At 41.8% G+C, this 16,805-nt stretch overlaps 2 protein-coding genes across 2 annotated transcripts in view; one reads left to right on the top strand and one right to left on the bottom strand.

Moving 5' to 3' along the window:
- Window positions 1–12,765, bottom strand: part of LOC109632350 (carcinoembryonic antigen-related cell adhesion molecule 5) — a 13,795-nt gene extending 1,030 nt beyond the window's left edge. Inside the window, exons 1-10 of the mRNA XM_069516526.1 lie at window positions 12,577–12,765; window positions 12,043–12,372; window positions 8,608–8,771; window positions 8,342–8,468; window positions 7,399–7,674; window positions 6,320–6,598; window positions 5,394–5,648; window positions 5,172–5,289; window positions 2,861–2,900; window positions 1–928 (exon numbers count right to left, since the gene is read on the bottom strand). The exon at window positions 1–928 is cut by the window's left edge and continues 1,030 nt beyond it. Of these exons, the coding sequence (XP_069372627.1) occupies window positions 2,882–2,900; window positions 5,172–5,289; window positions 5,394–5,648; window positions 6,320–6,598; window positions 7,399–7,674; window positions 8,342–8,468; window positions 8,608–8,771; window positions 12,043–12,372; window positions 12,577–12,625 (1,617 nt within the window). The 5' untranslated portion in view covers window positions 12,626–12,765 and the 3' untranslated portion in view covers window positions 1–928; window positions 2,861–2,881. The remainder of the gene's footprint in view (window positions 929–2,860; window positions 2,901–5,171; window positions 5,290–5,393; window positions 5,649–6,319; window positions 6,599–7,398; window positions 7,675–8,341; window positions 8,469–8,607; window positions 8,772–12,042; window positions 12,373–12,576) is intronic.
- Window positions 12,766–12,968: 203 nt separating this feature from the next.
- On the top strand, window positions 12,969–16,660 carry LOC109645933 (zinc finger protein 771-like). The gene is made up of 3 exons (XM_020111616.2): window positions 12,969–13,429; window positions 13,684–15,431; window positions 15,621–16,660. Exons 2-3 carry the CDS (start codon window positions 15,233–15,235, stop codon window positions 16,205–16,207), a joined length of 786 nt encoding a protein of 261 aa, XP_019967175.2. The 5' UTR covers window positions 12,969–13,429; window positions 13,684–15,232; the 3' UTR covers window positions 16,208–16,660.
- Window positions 16,661–16,805: the final 145 nt, after the last annotated feature.

Consider the following 16,805-nt stretch of genomic DNA (forward strand, 5'->3'; position numbering starts at 1 on the left):
TTATCATGATAATATGAACTTCAAAAATGTTCTTTCTGCTCAGAAGTCGAGTGAAATATTTTCATGATAATATTGTTATATATTTATTTTCAAAAACGTTTTTGTTTTAAATAATAATATTAATGACATAACTGACATTTCAAAATTAATTGTATGATATTATTAATTATGAATCTTTTACATAATTTCATCAGTAAATATCAGTTTATTATTATTTATCTGTTTTTGTCATGATATTTTTATGTCATAGTCTTTTTTAATCAAAAAAAAATTTTCATTATCATTGGTTATTATCTCGTATTAGGATATCTTGTTTATCATTATTAATTATTGATGCCACGGTCTGAATATATTTGATGCCAATGTTTTTTTCATGAGATGTTTATGAACAAGAGGAGACAAGAATGATGTGTTCATAAAGGTTGGTTTGTTTTGAAAAAACTAAATTGTTGACAAGTTTGGAACGAAGGAGTGAGTTAGAAAACTAGAGATCAGTGATAGTGATAAATCAAACCACAGAATGTCTGTGTGTGGCCTGACAGTGTGTGTGTGTGGGTGCATGCGTGCCTGTGTTTGTGTGTGCGCCAAAGGGAACGTCTCTGTCTGTGTTTCAGTTTCCTGAAGGAGGCGCTGAACCAGACAAGGTGGGGGAGGGGTGATGATCGAGTGATATTTGTGATGAAGGTGAAGGTAAAAAACATATAATTAACAGTGAAGATTCAAACACAGAATCATCGACTGAGTTTTAACAAAACATTAAAATAAAAGGTCAAGTTTTTACTGTCGACAACAGAGGGTAAGAGGAGGGTGATGGGAAAACTGGTTTGACGGGAACTTCACAGGAAACCGGCTGGGTCTATGAGGACACGCCTCCCAGCTGCACAGGTGGATCATGGGAAACAAAATGATCAGATGTTTGTGGCCGAATCTGAAAGAAGAAGAAAATGTTACTGACTTGAAAATATAAAAGTAAACAAAGAGGGAGGAGACTTTGTCTTTCAAACAACTTTATTCATTAACATTTTATTCATTAATAACACAACCTAAATAAATATTTCCATGTAAACGTATAATGAATCAGTGATTCCATACACAGACACATCAGAGAGAGCACAGCCCTGAAACCCCCCATGTTATTTGTGGAGAGGAAGGACCTCAGGGTAAAACCACAGTCAGGTAGACACCCAGTGTTGTATGATCATGGTTAACCCTAACCCTAACCCTAACCCTATTTACACATTTTCTTAGTTTGTTTTGCACATTTTAGACCTTTCCTCACAGCAGTCAAAAGTTTCCTTAGCCAGTCTCTTCCAGGAGTTCTGTCCCTACAACCTCCTGCAGGGGGCTCACTGTCTGAATGGACTTCTGAACATTAGGGAAGTATGAATCATGGAGGAAATCATTTACCTCTTTCAGAGAATATAATTCTGTACTTTGAGTGACACTGTCTGCTCCATGTTAACAACCTTCACCTGCAGTATATAAGCCTTCACTTGTCCTGCTGTACCAGCATACACCTGCTCTCTGCTCATTTTAACCACCACTTCTCCTCCCTTAACACAGTTTCTGGCCAACAATGCTCGTATTTTATCTCGAACAGTACTCGGCTGCACCTCAGCCCCCACAGAAGTGAGCCTAGTGTGTCCCACAACACACTGTCCATACGGACACACAACTCTTTTGTGACCCATGTGTCCACATTGAAAACACTTTATGCTTCCAGAGGTCACGTACGCTACATAAAACTATTCCTCATGTCGAACAGGAAAGGACGCGTCCGGTGTTTGAGACAGAGAGTCCAGAAACATAAAGACTTGCCTCCGCAGAGACTGGAAATGTTTCAGCTTCATGTCTTTACATCCCAGACCAACCAAGCAGAAAACACTTGCAAACTTCCCAAAGCGCCTCAGCTCTCGCTCCAAAGCTTCATTGATAATGAATGGATGGACAGAGGACACGGTGATCTGGGTAGAGGGCACGGCCAGCGGGGAAACCTGAAGGGACTCATCCTCTACGGTTAACCCGCATTCGATGAGCTGAGCCACAGTTCTGATCTTTGAAGAAAACCACCAGAGCTTTATTCATGCCGGAAGAATAAGAGATGTGTGTCTGATCTGCTCTCCCACAGCCAACAGCACCTGCTCCACCGGGTAGCTGAGCTGAGGCACCAGCCTGACACGATGACACACGGAGAATACACAGAAAAACTACACTATCAGTTTGTAACCAGTATGTAAATACTACACACAATGATCATACATTCAGAAATAAAGAAGATAGTATAAAAACACTCTTCAAACTTGGCTCTTCAACACTAAACTTCCACCAAAGTGGAAGAAGAAAAAGAAGATGACTAAGATAAAATTTACATAATGACACGTAATGTAAATTAACGTAAATCAAAGTAAGAAATTATGTAATAGAATGTGATGTAAAGTCACGTACCATAACATGAAATAAAGTAACAAAACTTAAAGTAATGTGAGGTAAAGTAACATACCAATACAAAATGTAGCATAACGTAACATATTACTGCTGGGAGATTGTTTTTTAAATCATGATTTTTAAAAAACAAATGTATTGTTAAAAAAAAAAATTAATACATTTTAAAGTTGTAACTTTTGACCTGTGTGAGAAATTCTACCATGAAGATTCATAAATGTACAATAACAAATCTTCTTTATTTTGTGATGAAACACAAATATTGTTACGTCTTTAGATTAAACTGGTATTTATATGATAAATTATCAGTAGCTGATTGTTTTCTGTTTGTAGTGTCTTTAACTTTAACCCTTCATCATCATCTTCATTATCATCGTATCAGATCCTCACAGACACATGACGTGTGAGAGAGTCTTACCTTCAGCCTGCATCTGCATCTTTAATACGGAGATTCAACCCTGAAAAATAAAGCAGGCACCATGAGACTGATGACAAATGACTTATCAAAGAGCAAATAATCAGCTGATGACACATTATCTGCAGCTGCAGAAACAAACTGTGACAATGAAGCAGATAAATACAGAACAAAATGTGAAGACATCAATCTGTCACAGGGTTGAAAAGATTCCACTTCTGCTTCTAAATCAGAGAAAACCACACTTACAAAATGAGAAGAAGAAGAAAACGTAGTGTGGAGCGACAGAAACGTGAGCTGAAGAAGACGAGTACAGACACGACAGTGTCATTCCTGCAATTCTCTGAAAGTCAGGCCGCGCCCTCATGAGAAAAACGCCAAAGAACACATTTAACTTTAAATGTATGAAAACAACATTTATTAATTTACAAATTCTAACTCCATTCTTAAAACATTTATAAACCATTTATACAATTACTAATTTATATAATCTAACTCTCTAATACAACATTTAAAAATCATTTTAAACCTAACCCTAACCCCATTACAATCTCAATGTATAATAACATTTGTAAAATCTAAATCTATACCATTTATTAATCATTTATATAATCTATCTCTATAATACAACATTTAAAAATCATTCATAATATCTAACTCTACTAACCCTGGTTTAATGTTTCGTAAAAGTTAGCAAATGTATCTATAAATCAGCTGAAAACATTTATCAGCTGATTTATAGATTTCATGATCATCAACAAAATAAAATCTGAGGACGTTAGTGAACATATCTACTAACGAGTTGTTTCCTGACACAGCCTGGAGAGCAGGATGTTCATCATTCTGGGGTTTGATGATTGATTGATGATCGATCAGTTTCACATGAACCAATCAAACACCAATGACATCACTCAAACATTTCCCAGCATTCAACTATTATTTCAAAATAAGAGTCCATTCATCCAACTACAAAACAAACGCAGACATAGTCAGTAAATATCAGTGAATTCAATGTGAGACTTTTAAAACCCAACACACACACACACACACACACACACACACACACACACACGCGCAATCAGACTGTTTTCAAAATACCAGAGACTGAAGGCCATGAACAACTGGGGGAGGTGTGTGTGTGTGTGTGTGTGTGTGTGTGTGTGTGTGTGTGTGTGTGTGTGTGTGTGTGTGTGTGTGTTCGTGTTATTGTACCTGAGTTAAACCGGTTCAGGAGAATATTTATTTTTTGAAAAAACACCTTCAGATTGTGTTTGAAGTTCATGTTTGCTCCTGATTTGATCAGGAAACTAAATATCCACTTGAACACACACATCACATGACCAGGCGTCGTCACACTAAAGTCTCAGTTTCTGTTCAGACTAAAACACAAAACCAGAGTTTTCAAACTAAAATGAGACCAGTTTACACAAGTCTCTAATTCAGAGGCTGGAGAACACCAGGTGTAACCATAGCAACAGTGATGAGGTTTAAAACCGAAACAAGCTCAGCAGCGTTTCCAAACAGCAATAAATTAAAGAAAAGTATAAAAATGTGAAGCATCGTCTAGATGAATAAAAACACACAAAGACAAAAGTAAACACACACACGACTCCTGATCTGTGACGATGAGTCTGACGTCGTCATAGCAACAGAAACTTTAAACGAGACTCTAAACTGGAAGTTTGTTTTTCAATTTCATTCAAACTCCAGATCATGGTGTGAAAAATAAAACAGACAAGTCTGTCTGAGGCCCCAGGGCCCGAAAGAGGCCCCAGGGCCCGAGAGAGGCCCCAGGGCCCGAGAGAGGCCCTCTGCAGCTGAACACCACCTCTGACTAACAAACTGACACCCTCACAATGTTTTTATGAAACAACACAATCTCTTAAACAGAGACTAATGTTAACATCTGAATGGGACTGCTAAGAAAAAACTCCAACGTCAAAATCCATTTTATGTTCTTTAAAACATTAACCTCGGATTTCAAACAGACTAACATGTTCACATTCCTACACTGACAAACAGAGATATGACCTGAACCGCAGAGACACAACAGCCAATCAAAATCCAGGAATTAGTGTGTGCATGAGTGTGTGTGTGTGTGTGTGTGTGTGTGTGTTTATATTAGCTTAACACAGATTACCAAGCATAAGGAAAGAAAGAAAGGTCATGAAGTGACTGAGAAACACACACACACAAAGCAAAGTAAAGATTGTTCAGACTAATAAAAACACGAAAAGACCAACTTTATCATCTGAGCCAAAAGTAAATGGACACACGGTCCAGTATCAGAGTATCAGAGTATCAGATTACTTACGGAACTTTCTGTCGACAGTATATGATCAATCCAATCGCGGCAGCAAGACCGACAAGGACGCCGATGATGATTCCAGCGATGGCGCCATCTGAGAGACCTTCATCCAACGCTCCCTCCTCTACAACAACAATACAGACAGAGGATTAGATACAAGACAAATGGTTCTTTTATGTTAAATCTAAAATAAAGACGTGCGTTGCTGCATTCCTAAAGAGCTCTCACCTTTGACGGACAGCTTGTGGCTATATGTGACGGTCTTCCCGGTGACAGCATTGTGTGCCTCACATGTGTACGTTCCAGTGTTCTTGTATGAGGCCTCCCCGATGATGTACTGTGCAGTTTTCACTTCGGTCGCTGTGCCATTAAACTTCCAGGTGAAGTTGGCAGTTGGGTAGGACATTGCAGAGCAAGTGAGAGTAACAGTGTCTTTCACCTCCACAGCCTCTTCGCCTTTCACCATCGCTGGTTCAGGACCATCTGGACATGGAGCAAATAAAGACATTGCTATGTTGTATGGCTTTAAAAAAATATTACATCACTGTGAATTACTGTTTGTATGTTGTTAGCTTAGCTTAGCATAAAGGCAGCAAGCTGGAGAAAAGAGTAAAACGAGTTCATAAATTAAGCTTTAGTAATCATAAATTTAAAAACCTCATCAGAATCTTGTATTAGGAGATTTTAGTCATGTGGTTCAGAGGATGTTCAGGAAATTATTTCTAGATCATGTTGATAAATCTGCAGCTTAAGAAAAGTTTAAAAGAAAAGTTGTTTTTCTCTTTATAGAACACTTATCTGATCTGATCACAGGTCTGTTAATCTGTTTTCAAACATGAACATGGAAACGTATCTCTGAGGTTTCTAACACGTGACGAACATGAAACTGAAGAACACAAATGTCTCAGGATGAAGAAGAGGAGCCAAACACGTAGAAGACAAAGACGTCCACTTGGAAAGACGAGGAGATTCCAGATGTTTTGGTGATGAGGGCCGATGCCGTGTGGACGAGCTGTAAACAACAACACTGATCTTTCCACAGCAGAGTTTAGACGTCATGTCCCGCATCCTGCTGCTCTACAGGCTCCACCCCTCACCTGAATGTTCCTCACATGTTCCTGTTGTTGGGTTAGGGGTTAAGGCTTTTTACTCACAGTTGACCTCCACCTTGAACGAGGCTTGGTCAGTGTTGACAGCGTTGGTGAGCTGACACGTGTACTGTCCGCTGTCCTCTTTCTGCAGCAGGTTGATCATCATGGAGCTCATGTCAGCTGCGAACACCAGGCGGGAGCTGGTGGACACAGGTTTGCCGTCTTTCAGCCAGGTCGTGGTCTTCACAGTGCCGGCCATTGCCTGGCAGCTCAGGTTGGCTGTGCTGTTGCCAGCGATGAGTGTCCCGGTCGGACCGGTGATTTTAGTGCCAGAGATGGCCTCTGTGAACAGAGTGGGAAAATAAAACTGAATTAAGATAAAACACCTAGAAACAGCCCCAAACAGGACATTGTTGTTACAAAACTTTAGAATCTCCAGGACCAATGTGTATTATATGCTATTGGTTAAGTCAGGTTTTTTTATTTATTTAATTTCGAAAAGTTTCAGTACTTTTATCAATTATTTTGGTTTATTAACCTACAGAACCTTTCAGCTAAGGTGGTACAGATTTTGGAGACACGAAACATTTGAAAATCCTCCAGGAAATTACTGAATGTCGAAAGACTTTCTATTTCATACAAACTCTTCCCCTCCCCCACTCTCTACGACGAGATAACACAGAAACTTAACAGTGTCGTGCCTCAAGGGAGGAAGAGGTTTCAGTCAGTGTTAGTTTCAGTTGTACATGTCTGTGTGGTGAACTGGTATTATCATTTAAAACAAAGTCAGAGTCAGTTAACTTAACTATCTGTTTGTTAATTATATATATATATACACATATAAACTATTGATCTATTTATGATTATATTTACACATGTAAACAATTGTTCTGTTTATATTTATACTCACACATGTAAATTATTTATCTGGTAAGAATTTAAGTCAAAAAATACATAAATATATGAATATAAATAAATTGTTTATATGATAAATTATATGTTTTGGTGTGAAAACCTCAGACCAATTCAATTTAATTTAACTTTCTGTCATAGTGATAATTTTCTGATGTTTAATAATCTGACCCTTTTTGAACATGCCGTCTGAGTATTTCTCAAAAAGCTTGGTGGCAGGCGTCACTCACTCATCACAGCAAAGGACACAGCGGGAGACGGGACACTGCGCTGGGTCTTGGAATTCTGTGCCCTGCAGGTGTAGTTATCCTTCTTCACTGAGCCCAGCTTTTCAATCGCCTCCAGAGAGAGAACGGGTCCCGAAACCTCCAGCGCCTTTTGGTTCTGGAACCAGCTGAAGGTGGCAGGTGGAGACGAGAGGGCAGAGCACGCCAGACTGAAGTTAGAGCCCGCCCTGATGAACTGAGGCGGTGTGGCAGGAGAGATGATCACATTGTCTGGACCATCTGTGGACAAACAGCATATACAGACAATAAGTGTATATATATATAAAAACTGTATATGAAGGCCATCAGTGACTGCATATAAAAATGATTGTTTTATATAATTTTTATTTTACTCATAATTGAAACATTTATATTCATCCTTAATACAGTGAGTTGATTGTTGAAGCAGATTAATCAGTAACAGTTGAAGCAGCGGTCGTGTGGTTTCACTCTGAGCTTAGTCATGAGGAAAGAGCTGCTGTTTATACACTGTGGTTTTAGTGGAGGGGGAGCGTCCTGTAAACACACGCCACCATCTTAACGCCATGAGTCACCTGGAAACAAGACGAAGCTCATTACTCTCACCTGAGGGCTTCAGAAACCTGACCCAGAGACTGAACCAGGGCCTGGTGGGATGTGAATGAGTCACCGTGACACACTCATAGTCATGTTGATCATTTTAATTAGAGTTGTTCCTCAGATTGTCCATCACTGAAGCTCCTCTTTTCACATAACCGCAACATCACAGGACCACAACATCACATGACCTAAACATCAGGTGTGTGATCTGTAGGTGAATATTGTTTGCTGAGTCATGGCGGCTAATGCTGCCTAATGCTAAACAGGTACAGGCTGGTGTGTCACTTCCTGTGTGGGAGGAGTCATGGTGCAGTGGTGCTGTACTCACAGTGGACTGTAAGGTTGAAGGCGGGGCTTTTCTCTGTCTCCAGTTTGTTAGCAGCAGTGCAGAAGATTGGACCAATCAGATCCGACCTGAGAACACCTGCAATGGTCAGCGTGCTGGTCGTCTCCTCCTGTGACATCATCAATGTAAAGAAGGCATCAGTCACCACAAATGTCTATGATCACACATCCATGTTACTGTAAAGTGAAACAAACAAGTCCAGTTTTTACAGTAAATACATAAAAAGATGAGATGTTAAAAAAACTGACGTTTTTAAGCGTGAGTCGTTTGCTATCAGCGACGATGGGGGTGGAGCCATTGATCCAGGTAAAGCTGAGGAAGGAGCCCTGAGCCGAGCAGGTGAGGACTACAGTGCTGTTGTGTTCGACGGCCTCGGGCAAGTTTGACTTAATGATGACGTCAGACACCGGCTCTGCAGAGACAGACCACAGGTTCATTAACTAACAGGTTAATTTACTAACTGGTTAATTAATTAACAGTTTGATTAATGAACAGGTTAATTAATGAACAGGTTGAGTTACTAACAGATGAATTAACTAACAGGTTGATGATCAAGGTGGCAGCTGATGGTAGATTACGACGGTGAATCCCCAACAGTGTCAGTGGATCATGACGATTGCTTCATCATCGATGAGACAAATTGGGATTTGTGAATATGAGACTATACTAATAAAATGCAATTGATTGATTGTTTAATTAGCCAACAGATTGTGAGGTCGGTCAGTTTGAGTTTCTGTTAGAACATCTGGTCTCTGACAACTCTCTGTTTATCTCTGTCGGAATCATGACCTGACGAGTTATCAGGACGACGACAGAAAATATCTGTTTATAAATAAATGTGTCAATAACTGTTAATCATTTATTCTTTTTCACTTTTTTAAACTGAATTGATAGTTTCAGGTGTGAATGATTCAGGATTTTTCCATCAACATTAAAACGGTGAGTTGGATGTTGTTGGTGAGGACTTGTAACCTGAGCAGTGAATCCAGAGTCGACGTGAAGCTGAATCTGTGAGATCAGCTGAATGGAGAGAGTGAAGACAGAGGAAAAGACGGAGACCTGCTGGACTTGTTTTGCGTCTCACTGCAGCCCCGTCCTGCTTGTTAGTGAAAAGGTGAAGGAGTGGTAACCAGTTCTGACAGAAAAGTGTTTCCTCTTCATCACAGTTTCATCAGAAACATGACATCTGAACACAGTGAACCTGCTGAATATCTGTTTTCTCCTACTCGTGTTGTCAGCTGATTGTGGATAGTGGTGGTTGACCATGATCGAGGTGGCAGGTATACAAATAAAATGTTATTTAATAATTGATTGATTGATTCCTCCTGTGTTACGACGTGAAATAACGGACAGTAGCCGCAAATGATGATGACCTTTGACCTTCTAACATGTCATTGAGTCCTCAAATCAAGCAGCACATTAGATCAGTAACCTTCACCTCCTGAATCTGATCTGTTCTAGTCAGAATTAATGTGACGAAACGTCCTTGAGGCATCACAGAGAAGAAGAAGGAAGGAAACACGGAGCCCATGGCCACGACTGTCAACTTGAACAAACATGAGGATTTACTGCAGAAGAATTAGGCCAAGGTGTGTGTGTGTGTGTGTGTGTTGAGGGGGTTCATGTGTGAGCTGAATTCTGTGTTTTGTGCTGTAACATGTAAAATCTTGTCTGTGAGCTCAGTCAATGCATTCTGCACATTTTTGTCACAATTAACACACCCACACTCACACACACATATATATACACACACATACACACACAGTCAGTACAGTGAAGAGCCACACCCTTAGAGGTTCACTGTTACAGTATCACAGTTTTGTTATTGTTTTTATCACAGTGATGCTGCAGAGCTCTGATCTACAAAGCAGGATTTGTGGCTATTAGGTTTAATTCAGGTTAACTTCAAGTTTAATTCAGGTTAACTTCAAGTTTAATTCAGGTTAACTTCAGGTTTAATTCAAGTTAACTTCAGGTTTAATTCAAGTTAACTTCAGGTTTAATTCAAGTTAACTTCAAGTTTAATTCAGGTTAACTTCAGGTTTAATTCAAGTTAACTTCAGGTTTAATTCAAGTTAACTTCAAGTTTAATTCAGGTTAACTTCAGGTTTAATTCAAGTTAACTTCAGGTTTAATTCAAGTTAACTTCAGGTTTAATTCAGGTTAACTTCAGGTTTAATTCAGAGTTTTCAGTCCCATGAAGCTCGTTCCCTTGTTATCGGATAAATCACCATGGTAACATGCTGATCAGCTGACCTGCTCCAGGTTAAGTTGGAGATAAGAGATCAAACAGTATAAAAGCTCCACCCACTGACCAGTCCCTTCCTTTGAACCATGACATCATGTTGTTATCGTGGAGCTGGTGTGGATCGTTCAAGTCTCTGAGGAGGACCAGGGTCTTCAGAGACCCACAAGATCCTCTGAGGAGTTTCTGAAAGATCTAGATTCTCCTCAGAGAAGTACTCACAGTACCACAGACTGCATCTACGTGTTCACTGTGGCTAGCTCAACAAAAACTACATTTTACAATTTATACGTTAATAACAACTTCTTTATGGTTTTCTACTTATTTTCTTTTAGTATCTGAATTGTTTATAAACCTCATTATATATGTGTGTACTGATATCAATATACAGAAGAAATATATTTAAAGTGTTGTACCTGTTGTATTGTAAGGATATGAAAAACATCCTTCTTTAGAGTATATGTCCATGTTTTATTACCTCCAGATGAGCTTGAAGCCATACATAGAGCCGGTCCTAGCCTGTATGGGGCCCTAAGCAGATTTTGATTTGAGGGCCCCCACCGCCTCTGTACCACCAGTGTTATTGACCATTGTCAATACTTGATCATACACACACTGTAAATCTAACACACCCATTTTCAATTTTATTGGTTGTAGCTATGTTGCTGATACCAGTGCCAGCCTGTATGCCTCTTTGGTGAAATAGTGGTGCGGCTAAGTGGCAGCATAACTCACAATACATAACTATGTATCGTTACTGACGTCACTAGTCTCATCCTCTAAACCAACTTGTCTTTTAGACTCTGTCCCAACTGGACTTTTTAAGGAAGTTTTCCCCCTGATTGACAGTTCCATATTAAATCAGATTAACACATCTTTGTTAACCAGCTACGTACCACAAGCTTTTAAAGTGGCTGTATTTAAATCTCTGCTAAAAAAACCTACACCTGATCCAGAGGTCTGAGCTCATTACAGACCCATATCAAACCTTCCTTTCTGAAATCCTAGAGAAAGCTTCAGGAACGTCTCAAGAACATCAAGGCCTGGATGAGCCAGAACTTCCAGAACTACTTCTAAATTCAGACAAAACTGAGGTCATTGTAATTGACCCTAAACATCTCAGAGAATCACTGTCTGAACAGAGAGTCACCTTGGTGTCAGTTTGTCCTCCAGCTCCATTGTGAGGAACCTTGAGTTATGTTCGACCAGGACATTTGACCAACATATAAAACAAGTCTCTAGGACAGCTTTCATTCACCTGCACAATATTAATTAGGAACATTCTGTCTCAGAATGATGCTGAGAAACTTGTTTAGAGTCATCTAGACTGGATTGTCTGACTGACTGTGACGTGACGGAGCTGAACACTTGGTGCATTTTTTTCGACTCATCGTAGATGGAATTGAAGAAACAGTTTACATAAAATCAAGTGACTCACTCAGGACTTGCAGTTGGATCTCGCCTGTTTTCGTGATTCCTTTAAGGTCCACAATGGTGATGCTATAGTCTCCGCTGTCCATTAACGTCAGAGACTTTAGGGTCAGGAAGCCGTTGGTCGCATTTATGGTCACGCGATTTTCGTAAGGTTTGTTCACCGTCAACCCTGCTTTTCCCATGGTGGCCACGTGAATCTGCTCCTCTCCATTGTTAAAGTTCCAGATGATAAAAGCATACTCCGGATTGTTAAGCAGCGTTGTCAGGACGATCTCCCGAGACAGCACCGCGTCCACTGGGCCGTGCGGGAGGATGTCCTCAGCTGAGCCACAGCCTGCACACACACAGACACAAGAGACAAGAGATACAAAGTTACAGACAGGCACACAGAGACACACACAGTGAAAGACAACTGCAGAGAACTATATATATATATATATATATATATATATATATATATATACACACACAACCTTTAAATGTCAACAGATTAAATAATGATAAAGCATCAATATTATAATAATAATAATGTTCTCACCAATCAAGCAGACAAAGAGAAAAAACGTTTTGAAGCTGAAAGGATCCATGTGAACGAGTCAATGTTCCAACAGAGGCAGAGAAGAAAAGACAAGGAAGGAGAACCTGATTCACCGGGACACACCCAGTAACACACACACCCAGTAACACACACACCCAGTAACACACTATACATTCTCTCACACACACACCCAGTAACACACACATTACACAATACATACAACCAGTAACACACTATACATTGACACACACACACAGATGACTATTTAACATCACATTGTTATACACGGTATTATATGGTTATATTTGTTATTATTTTGTTATATATGATTTTATATCTTATATTGGTCTCATGTTTTTCTTACGTTGATTCTTTCAAATAAAAACTGAGACGCTGCTGCCATCATGTGGACAAGTCAGGGAGTGGTTTCACTCACTTTAGTAAAATTTGTAAATATGTCACTTTTCCTCATTAAATCAACTTAATTGAACTTTTGACTTTAAATCAACAGTTTGATTAAAATCACTCCTGACGGAACCTTTGATGAGCAGCCACTGTTTCCTGTCGGTCTCTTTCACTGTGGGACTTATTTACACTCTGGATGGAAACATGTCCGGGGACCAGATCACCTTCACACCGACCCACTGCTCTCCGCCCCGGGATCCCGGAGCCGCGGGGCTGTCGGAGATGGAGACTCTGCGGATGTTCGTGAACCAGCGGCTCACGGCGGCGGTGGAAGACATCCTGGCGGTGTTCGGTAGAACCGTTTCCCGCTACCGGGAGCAGCTCGACCGCCAGTAGCAGCAGCTGGACGGACTGAAGTCCGAAGAGGGCGCATGGATCCGGGCAGCAGGTAAGGACTTAACCCGGGTCAAAGAACCGACCGTTATTATTCTTATTGTTACTGGTATATTTCGTGCTGGTTTAGATCAGCTAATGCTGCTACCATGGTAACTGACCATGGACCTAATTCAGTGATCGATGTATTGATCCACAGCACGTGCACTGAGAGTGAACACCTGAGAAGTTTCAATGTCAGAAATCTGCTGACGTCACTTCCTGGTTCCATGATGAATCCTCTGATTGATTGATTCTTCTGCTCCTTAGACCCTCAGTGCGCCCCCTCCTGGATCAAAGTGTGTCCTGAGCTGGAACAGATGGTTCAGGCTGACAGTGCTGAGGTTCTGGGTCCCGGGACTTCAGCCCCCAGGACCTCTGGCCCTCTCATTAAATGTGAAGCTGATGACGGAGGAAGTGGTGACGGAGCCGCGGCCTCAGACTCTGACACAGATGACAGCGGAGACCACTCGAGACCAGAGGACACAACAGGTCAAAGGTCACCACAGCAGCAGGACGAAGCTTCACTCCCACCGCTGTTCAGCTGTAAAGTTTGCGGGGAGGCGTTCGAGAGGAGGGGTTACGTGGACACGCACACTGTGGCCCACCCTAGAGATTGCGGCTTGTGTGGGAAACATCTGGAGCGCCCAGAGAACCTGAAGCCCCACCTGCGGGCCCACAGAGACACATCATTTCGCTGCAATGTCTGCAGACAAACCTTCACGCAGCGTGGGAACCTCAGGACGCACATGAGGATCCACTCTGGCGAGAGGCCGTTCGGTTGCACTGTCTGCGGGAATAGCTTTGGTAGGAGGACGGCGCTAGTGCGCCACATCCGCAGCCACACAGGCGAGAAGCCATTCAGCTGCTCGTACTGCGACCGCAGCTTTGTGGAGAAGGGAAACCTGACAGTACACCTGCGGACGCACATCGGGGAGCGGCCGCACTGGTGCTCTGTCTGCGGCCGACGCTTCAGTCAGCTATCCTGCTTCCAGAAACACCCGTGTCAGAGGAGAGGCCTCAGCCCTACATAAACCGTGATATGTGACAGGTGTCCTAACTCTGAACATGGAGGAGCTGACCAAAGCAAACATGGAGAAAAGGATTGAAGACTTACAATGCACAAAAATGATGTTAGAAATTTAATTTGAAGAGTCAACATTGTGTCTATTTAAAGGTACAGTGTGTAGAATTTAGTCATATCTAGTGTTGAAATTGCATGTTGCAGCTGAACAGCCCTCACCTCACCCTCTCCTTGCAAACATGAAAAAGAACTGTGGTAGTAGGTAGTGTGTAAGATTTAGGTGAAAGGGATCTATTGGAAGAAATTTAATGTAGAATAATCCTCATGTTTTCACGAGTTTGTTTCATCTAAATTGTACGAATTGAAGTTTTCTTTACCCCAGAAAATACCCTTTATATTTAAATACTTTATATTTACATGGAGGGGGGGGTCCTCTCTATGGAGGCAGCCATGTTTTTTACATTAGTCCAGACTGGACAAACTAAACACCTTTTGAGTTTTTATGAAAACTGAGGCTGCCACAGGTTTTTTTTCATGTTTGTAAGGGGGCGGTACACACTGTACCTTTAACAATGAAGAAAAATATGAAAACTCTCTGAATAAAAGTCTGTCACTGATGCAGCTTAACATTTCTTATCAATGACACATTCACATGAAAACAGCTCTTAACATTTATAGAAGAGTCAAGCACATGTTGATGTAGCAGCTCCGCTTCTCCAGCAGGAGGCAGTGACGTGTCCCAGCTGCACACTGAGCATGCGTAGGGACATGAACCCGGAAGTGTGAGACGTAAACATGTCGAAGATCCAGATGTTGCAGCTGCTCATCACGCAGCGACTCAGCGCGGCCGCGGAGGAAATCTTCGGTGTGTTTGGGAGAACCATCGCCGAGTACGAGGAGGAGATCTCACGCTCCAAGCTGGAGATCGACCGTCAGAGGAGGCTGCTGGATCTCAGCAGGAAGCCGCGGGTGTCGGTGCAGCTCAGCGGCGGAGGTGAGCGGATGTTTCCCTCCAGACGCTCCGGTTCCGTCGGTCCTTGCCCGGCTCTGAGCACCGGGTCCCGGAGTCTCCGTTGCTCGGTGCTCAGACTCCGGGACGATATTTATCGTGGGGGACATCAATGACTTGTTTTTACTAGTTTCATGTTGAAAACTGACTGTAAATCCACCTCCTTCTCCTCAGCTCTTTGTGAGCAGCAGGACTGGAGCTTCAGTGTCGACCTGAACGAGATGAAGTCTCCTCAAATCAAAGAGGAGGACGAGGAGTCGTGGTCGACTCAACAGGAGGAGACGCAGCAGACGATGGAGCAGAATGACGCGAAGTTGTTCCAGAGCGACGGAACCGAGGAGGAGGTCAGCAGCCGCACGACTCCGTCAATGGTCGGGAGACTGGAGGAGGAGGACCCTCGGCCGGGGACGTCAGTCGAGGACGAAGATCTGAGCTCGGTTCAGCCGGACCTGGACACTCCGCTGTCCGAGGTCGTGGACTCGTACATCTGCACCATTTGTGGCCGTGCGTTCGCTCAGCGCGGTCACTGGGCTAAACACGTGCAGGTGCACCGCAAAGTGCAGAGCAAAGTGGACAAGTCGTACACGTGTGACATTTGCGGGAAGAGGCTCACGCGGTTCGACGGTTACCAGAAGCACCTGAGGATCCACACGGGCGAGAAGCCGTACTGCTGCGACGAGTGTGGCCGCAGGTTCAGCGACAACTCCAACTACAAACGACACATCCGCACACACGCGGGAGCGAAGACTCAGCAGAGCTGAGGCTTCGACCGTGACAAACTTTTTCATCACGTGACATGAGAAGTTCCAGAAAATGTCTCCTCCAACTTTTGAGTTTCACTCAGGATCTGTTAGTGGTTAGAAAATATATCGTGACTATTATGTCATTTCAGACGGCCATAGTGATCCGATGACTCATATATTTATTAAACATCAGTACACTGTAAAAACATTTTTTACAGTGTACTGTGTTATATCCTGCTTTTCAAAATAAAAGCCTTTTATTGAAACTTGGACCTGAAAACTTAACATCTCATTGTTTCTGCTCTCTAACATTTTGAAAGATGTTTGACATTTAAATAAATCAAAGTTTTCATATGAATGAATGTGGACCAAGAGACATTCGTATTTTTATATCTGAACTATTTAAACATGAGCACAGACTCATCAGTGTTTGTTTATTGAAGCCTGTGATCAATAAAGATTTTCTCTTTCTTTTTTGTTCTCTGAGTCACATTTATGTTTTTTAACTTCAACAGTCACAGCAGTCTTTTTAGTGAACTATGTTCCCTCTAGAACACGGAGAACATCTGCAGCAAATCTAGAGGTTCCAACAACAGCCCAAAGAAAATCTCCGATG

This window comes from Paralichthys olivaceus, chromosome 20 (assembly GCF_024713975.1).
Source record: "Paralichthys olivaceus isolate ysfri-2021 chromosome 20, ASM2471397v2, whole genome shotgun sequence".
Taxonomy (NCBI): domain Eukaryota; kingdom Metazoa; phylum Chordata; class Actinopteri; order Pleuronectiformes; family Paralichthyidae; genus Paralichthys; species Paralichthys olivaceus.

Excerpts from the sequence above, each read along its gene's own strand:
- LOC109645933 (XM_020111616.2), top strand. The coding sequence starts at position 15,233 with ATGTCGAAGATCCAGATGTTGCAGCTGCTCATCACGCAGCGACTCAGC. Across the intron at positions 15,432-15,620 it reads GGTGCAGCTCAGCGGCGGAG|CTCTTTGTGAGCAGCAGGAC; the intron begins GTGAGCGGATGT and ends CCTTCTCCTCAG.